The 15,166-nt window shown below is 36.8% G+C and overlaps 1 protein-coding gene across 1 annotated transcript in view; it reads left to right on the top strand.

The window, feature by feature from the left end:
* Nucleotides 1–15,166, top strand: part of LOC114161860 (solute carrier family 12 member 9) — a 72,525-nt gene that overhangs the window by 33,005 nt on the left and 24,354 nt on the right. Inside the window, exons 7-8 of the mRNA XM_028045473.1 lie at nt 3,227–3,384; nt 5,719–5,801. Coding sequence (XP_027901274.1) covers nt 3,227–3,384; nt 5,719–5,801 — 241 coding nt within the window. The remainder of the gene's footprint in view (nt 1–3,226; nt 3,385–5,718; nt 5,802–15,166) is intronic.

Below are 15,166 nucleotides of genomic sequence, written 5' to 3' on the forward strand. Positions count from 1 at the left end.
GAGAGCCATTTAGGAAATGTCAAGCTTTCCAGATTAATTTAGCTTCTGTTCCACATCAAAGAAATTAATATTCAAGTGACATGTTTTGACCCTCTTCTCTGATAAACACACACACAAAGTTAAAAATATTTCAGTGGTTTGCACTATTTTGTTTTACAGACACATTCAGTTTAGTGACTCTTGTCTGTTGACAAGTATATTAATTGCGACCAGTTCCCTTAATTTAAGCTATCATAGATTTGTGATTATTTGTTGCTTCAGGCTGCGTTCATTTGGAAGTTTAAATTCCAACAAGTTCTAAATTGTATAAATCCGGCGATCATATTTGAAGTTAAAAAGCTAGTAGTTCCTCACCAACACTGACCTTAACACCATTAAGGATCACCATTAAGGTCGGTCATGTTGTCATAACATAAAAACTTCACACTAGACCATGCATTGTGTCAACCTCCCTTGGAAAAGTAGGGTGCATTCAGACCAATCAGGATTAGAGTCCTGAATCAAACTCTAATCCGTTTGTCTAGAAAGTCAGATTTTTTGGGGGGAGGTCAGAATGCAAATTTGAATTCCAAAACGGACTTAAAAAGCGAACTCTAATCCTCCTATAAACGTAGGTCTCGGTCCGGTTGAAGTGAACTCTAAAATGGTAGAAAACCTGTCTGAATGCAACCTGACTAGAGACCGTTTCAAAAGCAGGAAGTTGGCAACAGTGCAGGACATTCTGGTCAATATATTACTCTCTGCTCTGCGGGTTAACTAAGATGTTGGGTCGGTTGTCATGGCAACAGGTCTGCGTGCCAACACAGAAAGCAAGGGAAAGCAGAATATGAATGGTTTAAAGTTGTTTTACTGTTCAGCTTAAATCCCCATTACTGTGGCGCTCTGCAGCTGCTGTAATTTTTAAACCTTTAATAAATGACAAAAACGGGACTAATTGCCTCGGTTGTTTGAATATTTAATCATCAAATAGGATGACGTATTTCATATGTCCCATACATAAAGTATATGAAACATGGTTTGTTACATTTTGACAAACTAATAAAATTAACAGCAATAATGTAATTATTCACCAATATAAAATAGCAATTTGCTTAGTCCTCTCTTGCATCTTGATAGAAATCAAACTGCTTATAGATTTATATCAAGGGAGAATACTTACAAACATCAGCAATTTTCTCAGCTTTAATTTAAGCCATATTTATGGAAATCGGGTAAGAAATAAAGGTGCTGCGATCATTTTGTGAGATTCCTGCTCATCCCACATTGGAACAGCCTGGTTTAGTGGACAGACTGACAGCGTAATAATGGCGCCTGCAGGAGTGTCGCTAGCGATAGCGGCCGGTGTCATCCTATCATTAATCATATCAGTAGCTGGCTTTCAGTTGGAAGTAGCCACTGCCATTTGCACAGTACTCTTAATTTTGGCCCTAAACTCTATGCAGAAAGACTTTAGGCTGGGATTCAAAACCAGAACATTCTTCTTGTGACCAAACAGTGTTACCAAATGAATGGGTGCATTTTAGGCAGAACTGTAGATATCATCCTATTCCAAAAGCTTGGGTCATTCTGATTCACTAACAGATGTCAAGTCCCAACAACTACGGTAATTAAAAATTGACCTTAAAAGCATTTTACCAAGATATGTCAGTGTATTTACTATTGACATGCTGGTAATATTCTGCATCCCTACAATCCAAAGTGGCAATGGAAAACTGTAGCAATGTGGCTTCTCTGCAGGGTCCTGGTTCACATGATTCACGCTGAAATCCTTTCTGTCGGTGTCTATGTGTGCTTGTGAGTGAGTGTGCTTACTGCCTTTTGGACTCCATATGAAATAATAATGTTCTCAGACATTTGGATGGAGTGAACAATACCTAATAGGACCATAATAATACGTATTAAAATCAGTGGACCTGAAAGAAAACGTGATGAGAGTATTAATTAGGAGGGAAGAAGGGGAGGGACGAAAAGAAAATGAGAGCGGTCACGGATCAGAGTTGAAATAAAATGAGGAGGACTGAGACAGAAAAGCTAGAAAGACCTCTCAAACATCAGAATCAGGGAGATGGAGGTGATACAGGAGGGGAATAGATGGATTGGATTTGTGTGTGTGTGTCTGCGGGCGCGTGTGTGTGTGAGAGAGAATTGAGCCACAAAGAAAGATTGAGATGGATCAGGGGAGGGAGAAACCCTGTGCTTTAATTCTCATCTCCCTAGCTGTGTTGTATTGAAAGGAGGTGGGGAGCAAGCTATAATCACACACACCCTTCAGAGTTTTTTGTACTTTCTGATCTCTCTTTCTTCATGTATCGAGCACACACCCACGCACATTCATTGTGGTGGTGGTCTCTGTATATCTGGACCTCCTCATTAGACATCCTCAGAGTAATCATCACCTCAATCTTGTTCTTTTTCTAGTGGACACAAGCACATTTTACCCCCAGAACAAATGAGTTTTAAATGACAGCTACTCTCATTCATTTAGAGTAGGTGTCACTAATAAATGTGACAAAAAAGCTTTTTTATGTAGGACTTTAAGTTTTGTTTTCTTTGCTGTTCTGTGTAACACAATATATTGTATTGCATTGATATATTGTATAAAACATATGTAAAGTACATTTGTGGTTGTAGAGGAGGGAAATGGGGAATATTGAAGAGGAATGAATAGTTTTGAAGTCACTGTTTAAATGTTTGGTGAAAATCAGATTTACAATCCCAATTTAAGGGTTTCTTTCTTTTTTGTCTTTATTTTCAACCCTGATGTTATTGGAAGGAATGCTTTTACCTGATTTACTAGAAGATTAACCTGAAAGCCAAGACATACTGGTATTTGTATCAGAAAAGCAAATAATTTACTTGCTTCAGGTAATTTATTTGTAATGTGTTTATATATATACAAATGTATATATATATATATATATATATATATATATATACAGTATATTAGCATTTAATCAATTGACATATTGACATTCAATGTTTATCTAATGTAATTAACCTAAATGTTTGTAATGTTTTGAAATTTATTTTAGGTTCACAAATTTTAAAAAAGGCTGAAAGTGTTTAAACTTCTTAAAAAGTTCTGCCTCCTCGTGCTAAATTATTATCATTCTGCTCATTGTTCCTACAAGCATGTCTGCTCCGCTTTGTCTAACAAGGACCTGCTTTGATTACAAAGTAATATCATGATCATGTGGGTTAAACCTTTTACATTTTACTTTTGCAGTGTTCTCCTTCAGAGGGATTACAGTTTTCTGAGGGCCATCAACATCTGGGAGCCCGTCGTCATCATTGGAGTTTATTCCTCTACGATCTCTGCCTCAATGAGCAATCTCATCGGAGCCTCTCGCATCCTGTATGCCTTGGCGAAGGATGACTTATTCGGTGGGTAAAGCGACAAAGCTATGCAGTGGAGCAAATGCTCTTTTTCACGCTGATGCCATTTTGAAGCTTTAACATTAGAAGCTCTTGAGTTTTTGAAAGGGCGATGAGAGAGCTGTTTAAAGCAAAAGCTACAGCCTACAAAGTGATCCGGATATCTCAGGACAGTGAGGAGAAGTACGTGGTATTTCTGATGGAAATGTAATTTACCATTTAAAAGTTTAAACACAAACTCTGTCTCTGTGAAAGTCACTGGCATATCAAGTTTATGCAGCACGTGTGATTTCCATTACTTCTCTGTGTGAGTCAGTCCTGCCTGCTGTTTTTTCATTATTAATAATTGTGAGTGCCATCCTTCTCCTCTCTTTTATTATTTTTAAGCATATTTTATTTGTCCGCCTGTTTCCATTTGCATGTACTCAAGCTCCGGTGTGTACTTTAGGGGAGATAAATGAATTTATTAGCACAAGTTTGTCTGTAGAGTGATCAAAAGAAGCAGCTGACTCAGGCTTGCCTACACCCCAACAACCAAAGGGTTAACATAAATCAAATGAATTAGTTTAATTAGAAGTTGGCAACTGTGGAACCATAAAAGTTGAAGAGGTACAGCAGATATTTGTGACTGTGATCACACCGGTTGTCCGTTTGTGTGTTCTTGTTGTCATTCATGCATGCAGCTCGTTGCTTAACCTTGCCACTGTCCTATGTGGACTGACTGATGGATGTGTCAGTTTCCCAACACGTACACTCTGGAGTTTTCTTCCCACACATCTCAATCTCTTTCTTCTCTACAACTTGCTAATCTCCAACTCCTTCAGCGTTGTCCTGCCTCTCTCCACCCCCTCCCACATCTGCATCGATTTGACTTAAAAGTCTCACTGATTTAATTCAGCTTCTTTATCAGGTGTGAAATTTACTCTGAAACGCAGATTTCTCTCCATCGCCCGCCACTTCATTCTACCTCCATGCAGGGCTGTGTGTTTCTGTCAGTCAGTCATGAGTCAGCCAGCAATCTCTTAAGTCAGAATGTGATGGCCGAAAGAGAAAGTTGTCTGAGGTATGACAAGTATGTGGGAGCACTGTCTCCCAGAAAACCAAGTGGCGGTGAGTTATTAAATAAAGTAACTCATCGGCCCAGTTTATCTCTCTCACCGAATCTGCCGCCTACACCAGCTCTCTGTTTTTAGATCAGACGTGGAGTTAATTACAAAAATCTGTTTAAATGTCAGGGTTATTAAAGCTTGCCATTCCTAGTCTAAATACTGATGTACACTGGTGATCTTGTAAAAATTGCCAGGCCACTTTATTAGGTACAGCTTGTTAGCGCAGGTGTTTGACTTTGTTTCACCTTCAGAAATGCCTTAATGCTTATGAAACATTACAGCAATCTCCAGGTCAGGTATCCAAAACTTTCCCCAGAGTTTCATACTGATATGATTACATCACCTGGTTACTGCATGTTTTTTGGCTGCACATCCATCATGCAAAGATCCTGTTCCACACATCCAGTTAGTGCTCTGTTGGATTGGTGTGTATGTGTAAAAGATATGAGTGCAATTACCAAATTAAACAAAAATTATTTTGAGACTGTTCAAGGTTCCACACCGTTAGACACCACCAGTCTGAACCACTGATTCAAGACGGGATCCATGCTTGCATGTTGTTAATGATGAATTCTGGCCAATCCATCTCAACGTCGCAGTTCAACAGGCAATATTTTTCTGATTGGTTATTGTAAACAGTAGCAACAGTTTCCTGCCCTTATCTGATAAATGTCACACTCTACTTATGAGTGACAAAATTTTAAGTTCCTCAAAGTGCCCCTCATTTCTTCAAATACAGACCTTCATGTAAAAACTAGTTTATGGACGTTTTGGGACTTTTATTAGTAATCTAACCCTGCTTTGGTTAAGATTAAATTTTCCCCAAACTGATAAACACATTTGAGAATTATGGTGAGTTTTTTTTAGCTGGTGGTCATTTTGTCACCTTTTGTACATTGTTTAACCTCTAATATTATTACACGCCCCCATATAGCATAGATGTCTTACATCTGCATCAGCATTCAGAAAACTAAAAATCTCCCCTTGAAATTTTAGTAATTTTTAGGGTGCACTTAATACTTACTTTATCTGTCTGGCTTCATTGTTGCTGGATAAACAATATGGTGAAGTTTTTCTATCAAAATTAATATCAAAATACTCTAACTTGGCAGAAAGCTCACCTGTTTTCCACTAATGTGGCTTCTTATGACCATTTAAAGTTAGTCAATTAATGTTTTTTTTCCCCTCTGAGAACTTTCTTATAATCTTTTATATTTGTCACTTATTCCTCCAGGTAAGGTGCTGTGTCTAGCTAAGAAGACATCTCAGAGTGGCAACCCCTGGGTCGCTGTGCTCATGTCCTGGTTCTTGGTGCAGGTTAGTAGAGATATACCAGTTCAAAACAAGAGATTTTAAGACTTTTAGAAGCAAAGAAACATTTCTTTGTGGCTAGAATGTTATTTGTGGTTAGGTAGTTTGTGCAAAGTAGTCTTCAAAATGTCAACTTGGAGAGTCCTTTAAAGGAATTCCAACTTATGCCTCTGTAAAACAATATGATATTTTCTTAAGCTAATTTAAAATCCCAAATATTAGACGTACAAAAACTTGCTATTAGGAAAGAAAATAAAGTGAAATGACCTTGTGGCGGAAGTGTGCAAAGGAAAGGAGTCTTATCAGCATGTCACTTCTTGACTTTTTAGTATTGGTATATTCTAAATTTTGAGAGTTTTCTAAATCTATCAAAAATCTATCAAATTATGAGCATTTTATTTTCAGTTTTCTGAATGCTGTCAGATGTAAGACATGTATGAAGGAAAACTGGGCTGTCTTGAATGGTTTTCCTGATATTTCATTATTTGCATCCTGAAATGAAAGTCTCTGAGAGGTTAAAAAAGATAAAAAGTATCTCAGTGTTACATCAGTCAGGAGACTGATGAACAGTCTCTTGTTTATCAGGATTTTCATGACACCCCACAGACTTGTTTTCATATTTAGTTCTGGACTTTGGTGAGGCCTTTCATAAACATTTATTTTCTTTTGGAAAATAAATTTGATAGTTTGACTAACAAAGGAATGGCTCAATATGATGCAAAAAAAACAAAAAAGGAAACGCTTGAGGTTTGGATCAAAACTACTAACCGTGTGTGATTTCATTCTGCTTGACCAAACCCAGTCCCATGTAATAAAGAATAGCGGGTCATGATGCCACCACCACCAAAGAGATATTCCATATTTTAAATTTATATTTGGATAATGTTTGATGTTTCTAAATTAAACATAGTTTAGAAATCAAACTTTATTTTTGATTTAATCAGATTTTGCAAGATTTTTGCCAATTGATCATAAAAAGTCTCCTGCATTGCATCTTTACTCTTAGGTTTACACATCTGCAGAAAACAGAAGATTGTTCCCATATTTAGAACAAAACTATGTTTCGTCTTTATCATTTTTTGAAGAAAATAATTTTTTTTGTGTAATGTGACTTTTGTCTAATACTTTCTTTGACAAAAGAACAGTTGTTACAGTCATTATTCTCCTCACTGATAAACACTGAGATACTTTTTTCTTTTGTAACCTCTCAGAGACTTTAATTTCAGGATGCAAATAATGAAATATCAGGAAAATCATTTGAGGCAGCCTAGCTTTCCTTCATAGATTTCTTACATCTGACAGCATTCAGAAAACTGAAAATAAAGCAAAAAATGCATATAAAAAAGAAAAGTGAATACTAAAACTGTATCAAGACTAATTTCAACTAAGTGTAAGCTTAAGCATCATGGTTTTTTTTCATCAGAAAAACTTTAACAAGTGTGTGCACCTTTCTATATCCTCTGTATTTGCTACGTCTTTCAAATAAAAAGAAAATACCAACAGACTAATGACGACACATCTACAAAATACCACATTTGTGTTTCACCGTAGTCAGTTGCAAGTGATTGTGTTTGTGAAGTTGTTTTTTACAGGAATATACTGCACTATAAAAAAAGAACTATTTTTTATAGTTCTTTCAATCTTTTTGCACATTGGCCTTTTTGTCTAATCGTCCTTCTTTGTCCTTTTAAAATAAAACACACTGCTCACATATTTAATCATGAGCATGCTCAGTGACAATAAGTGTATTTTTACAGTTTATAAAAAGAAAGTGTGTCAATTATTTAATGTATGAAATTAAAGATTTTGCATCAAAGAATGTTTTTATTGTGAGTTAGCTGACAAATCCTTTGAATCCCAAACACAATCAAGCTTTGAAACAACTAATCTGTTCCTTTAAAGATGGCCCTTAAAGTAATCAGGAAAACAAAAGATGCAGCAGAAAGTCAAGGAAATTTGTGTCATATTGTTGATGTTCATTTCAAAGCATTTTGTACTAAGATTATATGTAGCTTTTAAAAGTTCAAACTTCAATTATTTCTTTTGTGAAAACGGATTGAAAGCATAGCAAGCCAAAGAAATGACTACAGAAGAAATTGCAGTCCTAGACTTTTATTAACATAGTTTGCTGAAGTCATTAAAACAAAGATAATTCCTGCTGAGCTCTGAAAGCAGCAGAGTTCAGAGCAACGTGAAGCTTCAAATGAGCGTCTTTTAGTTCTGGCGAATAAATGAAAGGTAGCCAGGATAGAGTGTGAAAATCAGCCCAAACTCTTGTTGTTTGTAGCGTGAAGTCTTGTCAGAAGGTTTTCAGCACTAGAGATCAGAGACCCTCTCTTCTTATACACCAAGCCTTTTGCTTCAGATTGAACAGCAACAGTTGGATTTCTGTATTCACTCTTGTAATATAGTTTAGTACATTTTGTAGACCTAATTGACCTAACTGTATCCTAAATCTAAACTTAAAATTTCAGCCACAAATTTAGTTTGTGTAAAATTTATATTTGGATAATGTACTGTTTACAAAGGGTCCAACCTTATAATCCGGTTGCAAAATATGGTGACTCTCACTAATTTACAGAAACATTTCCCTTTATGTTTACGATTTAAAATCTAAACTTCTTTGAGAGATAATGACCAAGTGTAATTTTTGCTCCATATGTTGCAGTTCTGATGGAAAGTTGGTTGTTGTACTAAAACAACCAATGCCCTGATGAGTAATAAGGCTTGTGGAACAGAATTATCTGTTTAAAAATCCATTTTCTGAAACTGGCTTAAAATGAATTCCAATTAGAAACATTTTTATTTCAATATTCACTACCAATTCATTGATCATATATATTTAAAGTGATTTGGCATTAAAATGTGGATTTATAATGGTTTGTGCTGACCCATCATGACCTGGAGCGCACCATAGAGTGTAAGAAGGATGTGGTAGCCAGGTAACCTAGAAGTGAAAGATCTTGTTAATTTTCCAGAGTTGAATAACCCCAATGTAGGTTGTAAAATGTTATACTTATTGCTGATGTTATTAAATAATTATAGGCATTATTTATTTTTTTATACACAGGTCTTAAATTGCAATCGTAATGGCCCTGAAAGCCCCTAAAACGTCTTGCATTTAGCCCAATGAAACTTGCAGTAGGCTAACCTTGCCAATATCACAAAATAGCAGGCTGGAGATAAAGTTTCAAAGCTTAAACACAAACCGCTGTGCAAACCCAGGAATATTATTAGAGCACAGTTGAAAGAAATAGCTGGAACACCTTGTGGTGGTATTCATATATCACATGTTAAAAGTGGGGGAAAAAAGTAAATTTGAACTGAGGAGGAAAATATTGGCAAAGGACAGGAGGGTAAGGATAGAGATGAAGAGGAGGCGGAGGATCATACAGGCAAATAGCCCTGACTAAACCATTATTATCAGAGGTGAGTGTTAGAGGCTGAATGGCTTGTCATTATTGGCACCCTCTCTTTTTCTCACTGTCTGTGGCCCTCTTATCCTCTTCTCCTCAACCCTCGCCACTCTCTAGAAGCCGAGGAGAAGCAATTAGATGGAAATCGTTAGCTGTGTCGTTGCCGCCATCAGAGATCATTTGCTCTCGTCCTCTTTCTCTGTGTGTCTTCCTCCACCATAAGGATGATTAACTGATGACAAAAGTGTGATTGTAATCTGGCTTTAAACACTTGGACAATGCAGAATTGAAAAGAAAGAGGAGGGCGCCTTCTGTTATTATAGTTCTCAGAAAAAAAAAAGACCACGGGAAAAAAAGTTGGACAAAAGAAAAATGAGACGTACAAGAAGAGATTAGAGAGGATAAGGTTGTTTTTGTTTAGACCCTTCTTGACTGCACAATATTAGATTTGCAGTATTGCATTTATAGAAATCTGTTCTTGTAGCATTTTGTTAATCCCAGCTTGCCGTTTTGTCATGCCCAGAAAATTTTTTAATTCGGTGTCAAAACGTTAGATAAAAACAGAGAAACCGCTGCTGATAAATGATCTATACAACAATGCACGAGATTCATGGACATTTGCCCCTATTTTTTTGCAGCTGCATGTAAATTACTTTCCTCTCACAGCTCCTCTAACTTCATGTAAATTCAAGTCATCTTCACTGATCCACTCATTCTCCGCTGCTCTTCATGGGTCAAGGATGCAATAACAAGGAGCTAAGAAAAGCACTCCTCCTTTCTAACCTCTTCTCCACCTCAGCGTTGAGGTCCCAGAATCACACTCAGACTGTGCTTAAGTGTATTCTGAGTGTGATCTCCACCCAGTTGGACATGCTGTTAACTGTTTCTCAGGGATATATTCTCATTAGATGTCTGAACCATGTCGCTAGAGGCCATGACTCACTCTCGTTCCGACTCGATCCTTCTAGCACTTTGTTTCCAGATCACCACGGACTATAGTTATGAAGAACTTTAACTCATTTCTCTACTTACCATATTTCAACTACATGTGCTCCTAATATATCATCAAAAAGTGAAAAAAAGACCAAAACATACAGATGCAACCCTAGCAAAAAATAATAACAGAGAAATTTCACTCTATAATGTGAAGCTCCTTTTTCAGAATACACTGGTCAGCAAAACCTTTAAACTGGGGGGAAAATTCTCAGACATTTATATTTTTGCAACTTGATTGTGACCAGTTGAGCTTGAAAATAAACTGGAAGCGACAGAAAGGAGAGCAGGGAAATGATTGAAAATGACATTAGGACTGAAACCGACTATTTATCATCCAATCACGTTTGTACCATACCCAACAAATCAGAACTAAAAGATTGAAAGAAAAAAAAAAGGACTCCGCACTGATTAGTCCCACTGTCCTGGTTGATTACTTCAAAAATCAATGTAGGCACGGTTGACATGAGTTTTCCCAAATGGCACTGTTGGAAGTAACATTTTGTGCAAACATACTGTAGATCCTAGATCATAAAAACATGCGAGATGGTAGAAAAGTGTAAATAGGTTTAACTCAAAGCTCTATTGTTCCATTGGAAGACAAAGCTAACTGATCATTAAAAAAAAAACATTTCCAGTGGGAACTCCTGGTCATGGCAGTAACATTGGAATAATAATTTCTTCTGATTGGAGACTAAAACTTTCTTCCACCTCTAAATGTCTCTTGCTTTGTGCTCCCTTACAGTCCAGCCAGCCAGGTTTGCAGAAATGGAGAGATGAAACCCCAATTGAAATTGAGACATTGTGAAAAAGATAAATAAAAACAGAATACAAGGATTTGCTAAGTATTTTTGTGCAAATAAATTTTCACATTGCTCCACAAATTAGTTGCTACATTTTCTTTAAAAAAAAAGTTAGATATTTAGCATATCCTTTGATTTGTTGAGAGTTGCATGTTATTTATAGTGTCTTTTGATTTCATCAAGGAGAACAAATTCAAAGTGTTTACTGTCCCGTTTGGCTACCAACATAGTTGATTTGCTCTGTTAATAATAAGCAGCACCTTTACAATTTGGGGTCTGTTGGTTAGCCGCTTTATTCAAAAACTCTGATAAAAGCTGTATGTTACTCATATCATATTTTGGTAACCTAAAAAACATACATTTAAAGCTGATCTAGAATCCATGTTTAATGTTAAAAAAATTTACTTGCAGGCACTGGAACAGTGCTAAAAGAATCTCCAAAGGAGGCCCAGAGGAGGAACAGGCAACCTCCAGCTTTTTGTTGTTAGACCAACTACTAGAAGCTCTTACTGCCCAGGCACATGCCAATCAATTTAAACTGAAGCTGGTGAATAAATATTTACTTAAGCTTTTGCCAGAAGGTTGTTTTACACCCTTATTTGCAGCTTAGCCACTCAATACTGCAATTGTTTAGGTATTAAAACATTAACATTAAAGCCGCTGTTGATTTTATTGTTGATCATATGCTCCAATAGTGGGACTGAGTTGTTGAAATATGTATGATGACTGCCTAAGCTGTTTCACCTGAGCTTTTCTGACCAGTTTCTTCTCACTTTGTTGCATTTAAAATGTTTGAGCACAGATGTACTTTAGTGAAATGCATGACTATTTATGTGTGTTGCTTTCCAGTAAAATATCCCTCAGATCGGCAAGCTTGAATAATTCCCTCAGTGATTTATCATGCTCGCATGCACACTTGCACACCTCACAGTCAGTGTACAGTCACAGCAGTCGTCTCTGCTAGCCTGTGTTTAAGTTAATGGCTAATTAATGCTCTGGTGGAGCAGGCTCCCAAGGGAGTACTGGAGAAACACCCACTAACTTTCACTGCCAGAGGTCAGGATGTTCTCTTGCCCACTTTCTCATTTTCATTTTTCTTTCCATCTCCTTCACCTCACATGTTTCCCCTTTTTCTCTACTCACTCCTCCTGCTGCTCATCCCAAAACAGTTTCTCCCTTTTTCTAACCACCTGTCAATGTTACAACATTAATCTCAACTTCCTGTCATTAGCAATCCTCCATTCTCTCCTTTTCTTTTTACCTCAGCGTCATAGTTACAAAGTTAGTCTTCGGCAGGCTGGCGCATCCCTCTCCACTCTGTAAACACCAACAACATGCCCTTGAGCTCAGAGAAATATGCTCCCACTCAGTGGAGCTTCTTAACAGCCAGTCATAAAACACATGATAATTGGAGAGAAAGCTTCTGCTCTGTGTGTGCACAGTGCAGCAGTTATCTTTCTGTTCTGTGGGATCAGCCTCTGCAGCTTGTATGCAGATAAAGAAAGCACACTTTATTATGGAAAGCCCACAGAGCTCAGTACAGTCGACCTCACGCTGAGATTTACACACCATCAGGGTGGTTCGTTACGATGGAAAATGTCCAGTTTGTTAAATTTGAACGTGTTGATGCCATAGTCAGAAATACAGCTCATTGTTTGTAATGAGTTTCAATCGCACAGTGAACACACTAAATTACTTTGATGGGTCTACCTGATTTTATGCTAATGAAAATTGTCCAAATGTCTGAGTACAGCATTAAACCTAGAGTGCCTGTGAATAATTGACTTGAGCTGACGTTCCGTTTTGTTTACGCTTTGGATCCTGTTGTGCTTTGGTTTCAATCGTTCAGTCAAACTTAATTTATTCAGCACTTTTAAAAACAAAAAACATGCAATTACCAGCAATTAACAACACAGAGAAAATGAGAGAGGAATCTAGAGGCTAATTGGCACCAATGGAAATGTTAGTCGGATAAACTAGAATTAAATGTTTTTGAATCACATGCAATCTAAACTCCCACAAAAACACAGTAAAATATTAGAGCTTAAAATAAAGAGAGATTTTGCTGTTAATTACTTGCATGTGGATTTACTAACTTTGAAGGCTCAATACTGTGACGTCAATGTTGTTTTTTTTACAGTTATAAAAACAAAACCAAGATAAGTATGAAAACAAAGCACATGCCTGGAGGCTTGGCATTTGATGGAATAACTGTTATTATTGTTATACTTATGTTATTTTGTTGTTTGGATTTAAGCCATGTTTCTTTATCAGTAGGAAATGTGTGTTTATATGCGTGTGTGGGGGTGTGTGTGTGCATCGCGTCCAACTGGGATCTAGGAGTAAGGACAGAATACAGGACTTGGAAGGTGTAGAAAAAAATTATTCATTGTCATTGTGTTTTAAACATTCACATAGTGATGTTATGAAACATTCCAGCTGTTGAAGATTCTGGGAAATGTTCAGAATAGTTCAGTGGTAAGCGAACCAAGATCTTCATCAGCTGAGAAACGGACTGGTTGAGAATTCTACACATGAAGCAGACAGGATTTAGATAAAAAATACGACCCACTTGGTATGAAAGCTGGGGGTTCTGAAAGATTTTTGTGGCTATGAAACTCTTGTTCAAAGCAGGTGTGCTACATTTATTTTTGTTATTTGCCACTTTTCACTAGCATCAGGCACACCCATTTTCCCTTGCTAATGACCCCATCAATCTTTTTAATTTAGTGGCAGAACCCAATTGTTTTTGGGTCAAATGTAAAGGACAGCTGTCCTTGAAAAATATAGACTGCTTAACTTTATCTCCTGTGGTATAACATTGGGACACTAAAATGTCTCCAAGTTATATTTTTAATTATAGCTGAAATTCTACAGTTAATAAAAAAAAAATATATATATATATATATACTCAGATTGCATCTGAGTTTAAATCTGTATGGCCATCTGCATGACATCTTTGAATATTCTAACAATACATCCCCTGCAATTTTATCCATCATATGAAATGGAGAGCCTTTATAAACGTAATCCTTGTAAAATCAGAGCAAAATGAGCTGACATTATTCATTCAAAAATCTAAATTATTGAATGTTTTTAATGTATTCCGTGGTTGTGCATAGTGTTCCCAGGGTTTTTAAAAGTCCTGAATCTTTTTTAAAACTTATTTTAATGATTACTTGGCTGAGGGGGGCTTGTAAGAACCACAGGGTGCAGTGACTCCATTGAGGAACCAACTGGTTAAGTTGTCTGTGGTTTTTATTTGTAGATCTAATTAGAAATGTCACATAAAGTATTTTCATATAAAAATAACCCACAGGCTTATGAATTAGTTTGCCACAGCTTCTCTGAGTGATTTATAGTTTAATTCTGGTTTATATTTCTGTTCTTAAACTGAGCTTATTAGCATAGCCTTGAATTGTGACTCTACATATACTGTACATTTGTTGTCCAGATATGAAAGCTTTTGATTTGCATTTGGTTTTGCTTCATAATCTCTTTGCTAATGTTACAAACATTTATTCAGCAACTCTGTGTATTTTTGTTTAAAAGTTTATAAACTATACTCACGATTTTGTAAATTACCAACATCTGACAATAATTACATCTGGCTTAAACTAGGTTTTACTCTTTTCTTTGTACTTCTGGAGTAGCTAAGGGTAAATTGTGCTTAGCTATGTTCACACATTTTGATATCAGTGGACATGGCAGGGAGCAGTACTCATATCATGGTCATCTTCAGAACAAAGCTTCTGCACCTCCAGTCTTATGCAGCAAGTCTCATTAGATGTACAACTCTCCCTCCAAATGAGCTGCTTTGAATTTAAATAACAAGGGACCAAACTTGGCTGTGCTGTCACGCAGCTGTCACAGCTAACATAACTGAGTTCATGTAGCCCAGCAGCAGCTTAGATACCATCTTAATTAAAAGTGAACCTTTGCCTCAATCAGTTGGTTCCTCACTGGAGCCACTGCACCCTGTGGTTTTTACAAGCCCCCCCTGGAAAATGCAATAACATGCATTTTTGAAAGTGTGTTACTCCTGACACGATGTATGCCTTATGTGATGACCAAAATTAACCAAAGTGTAACCAGGTGATTATAAGTAGTGTTAACTCTATCAAAAGTTTGGCTTTCTGTAATGTGTTTTTTCAAGAAA

This window comes from Xiphophorus couchianus, chromosome 18, assembly GCF_001444195.1.
Source record: "Xiphophorus couchianus chromosome 18, X_couchianus-1.0, whole genome shotgun sequence".
Lineage (NCBI taxonomy): Eukaryota > Metazoa > Chordata > Actinopteri > Cyprinodontiformes > Poeciliidae > Xiphophorus > Xiphophorus couchianus.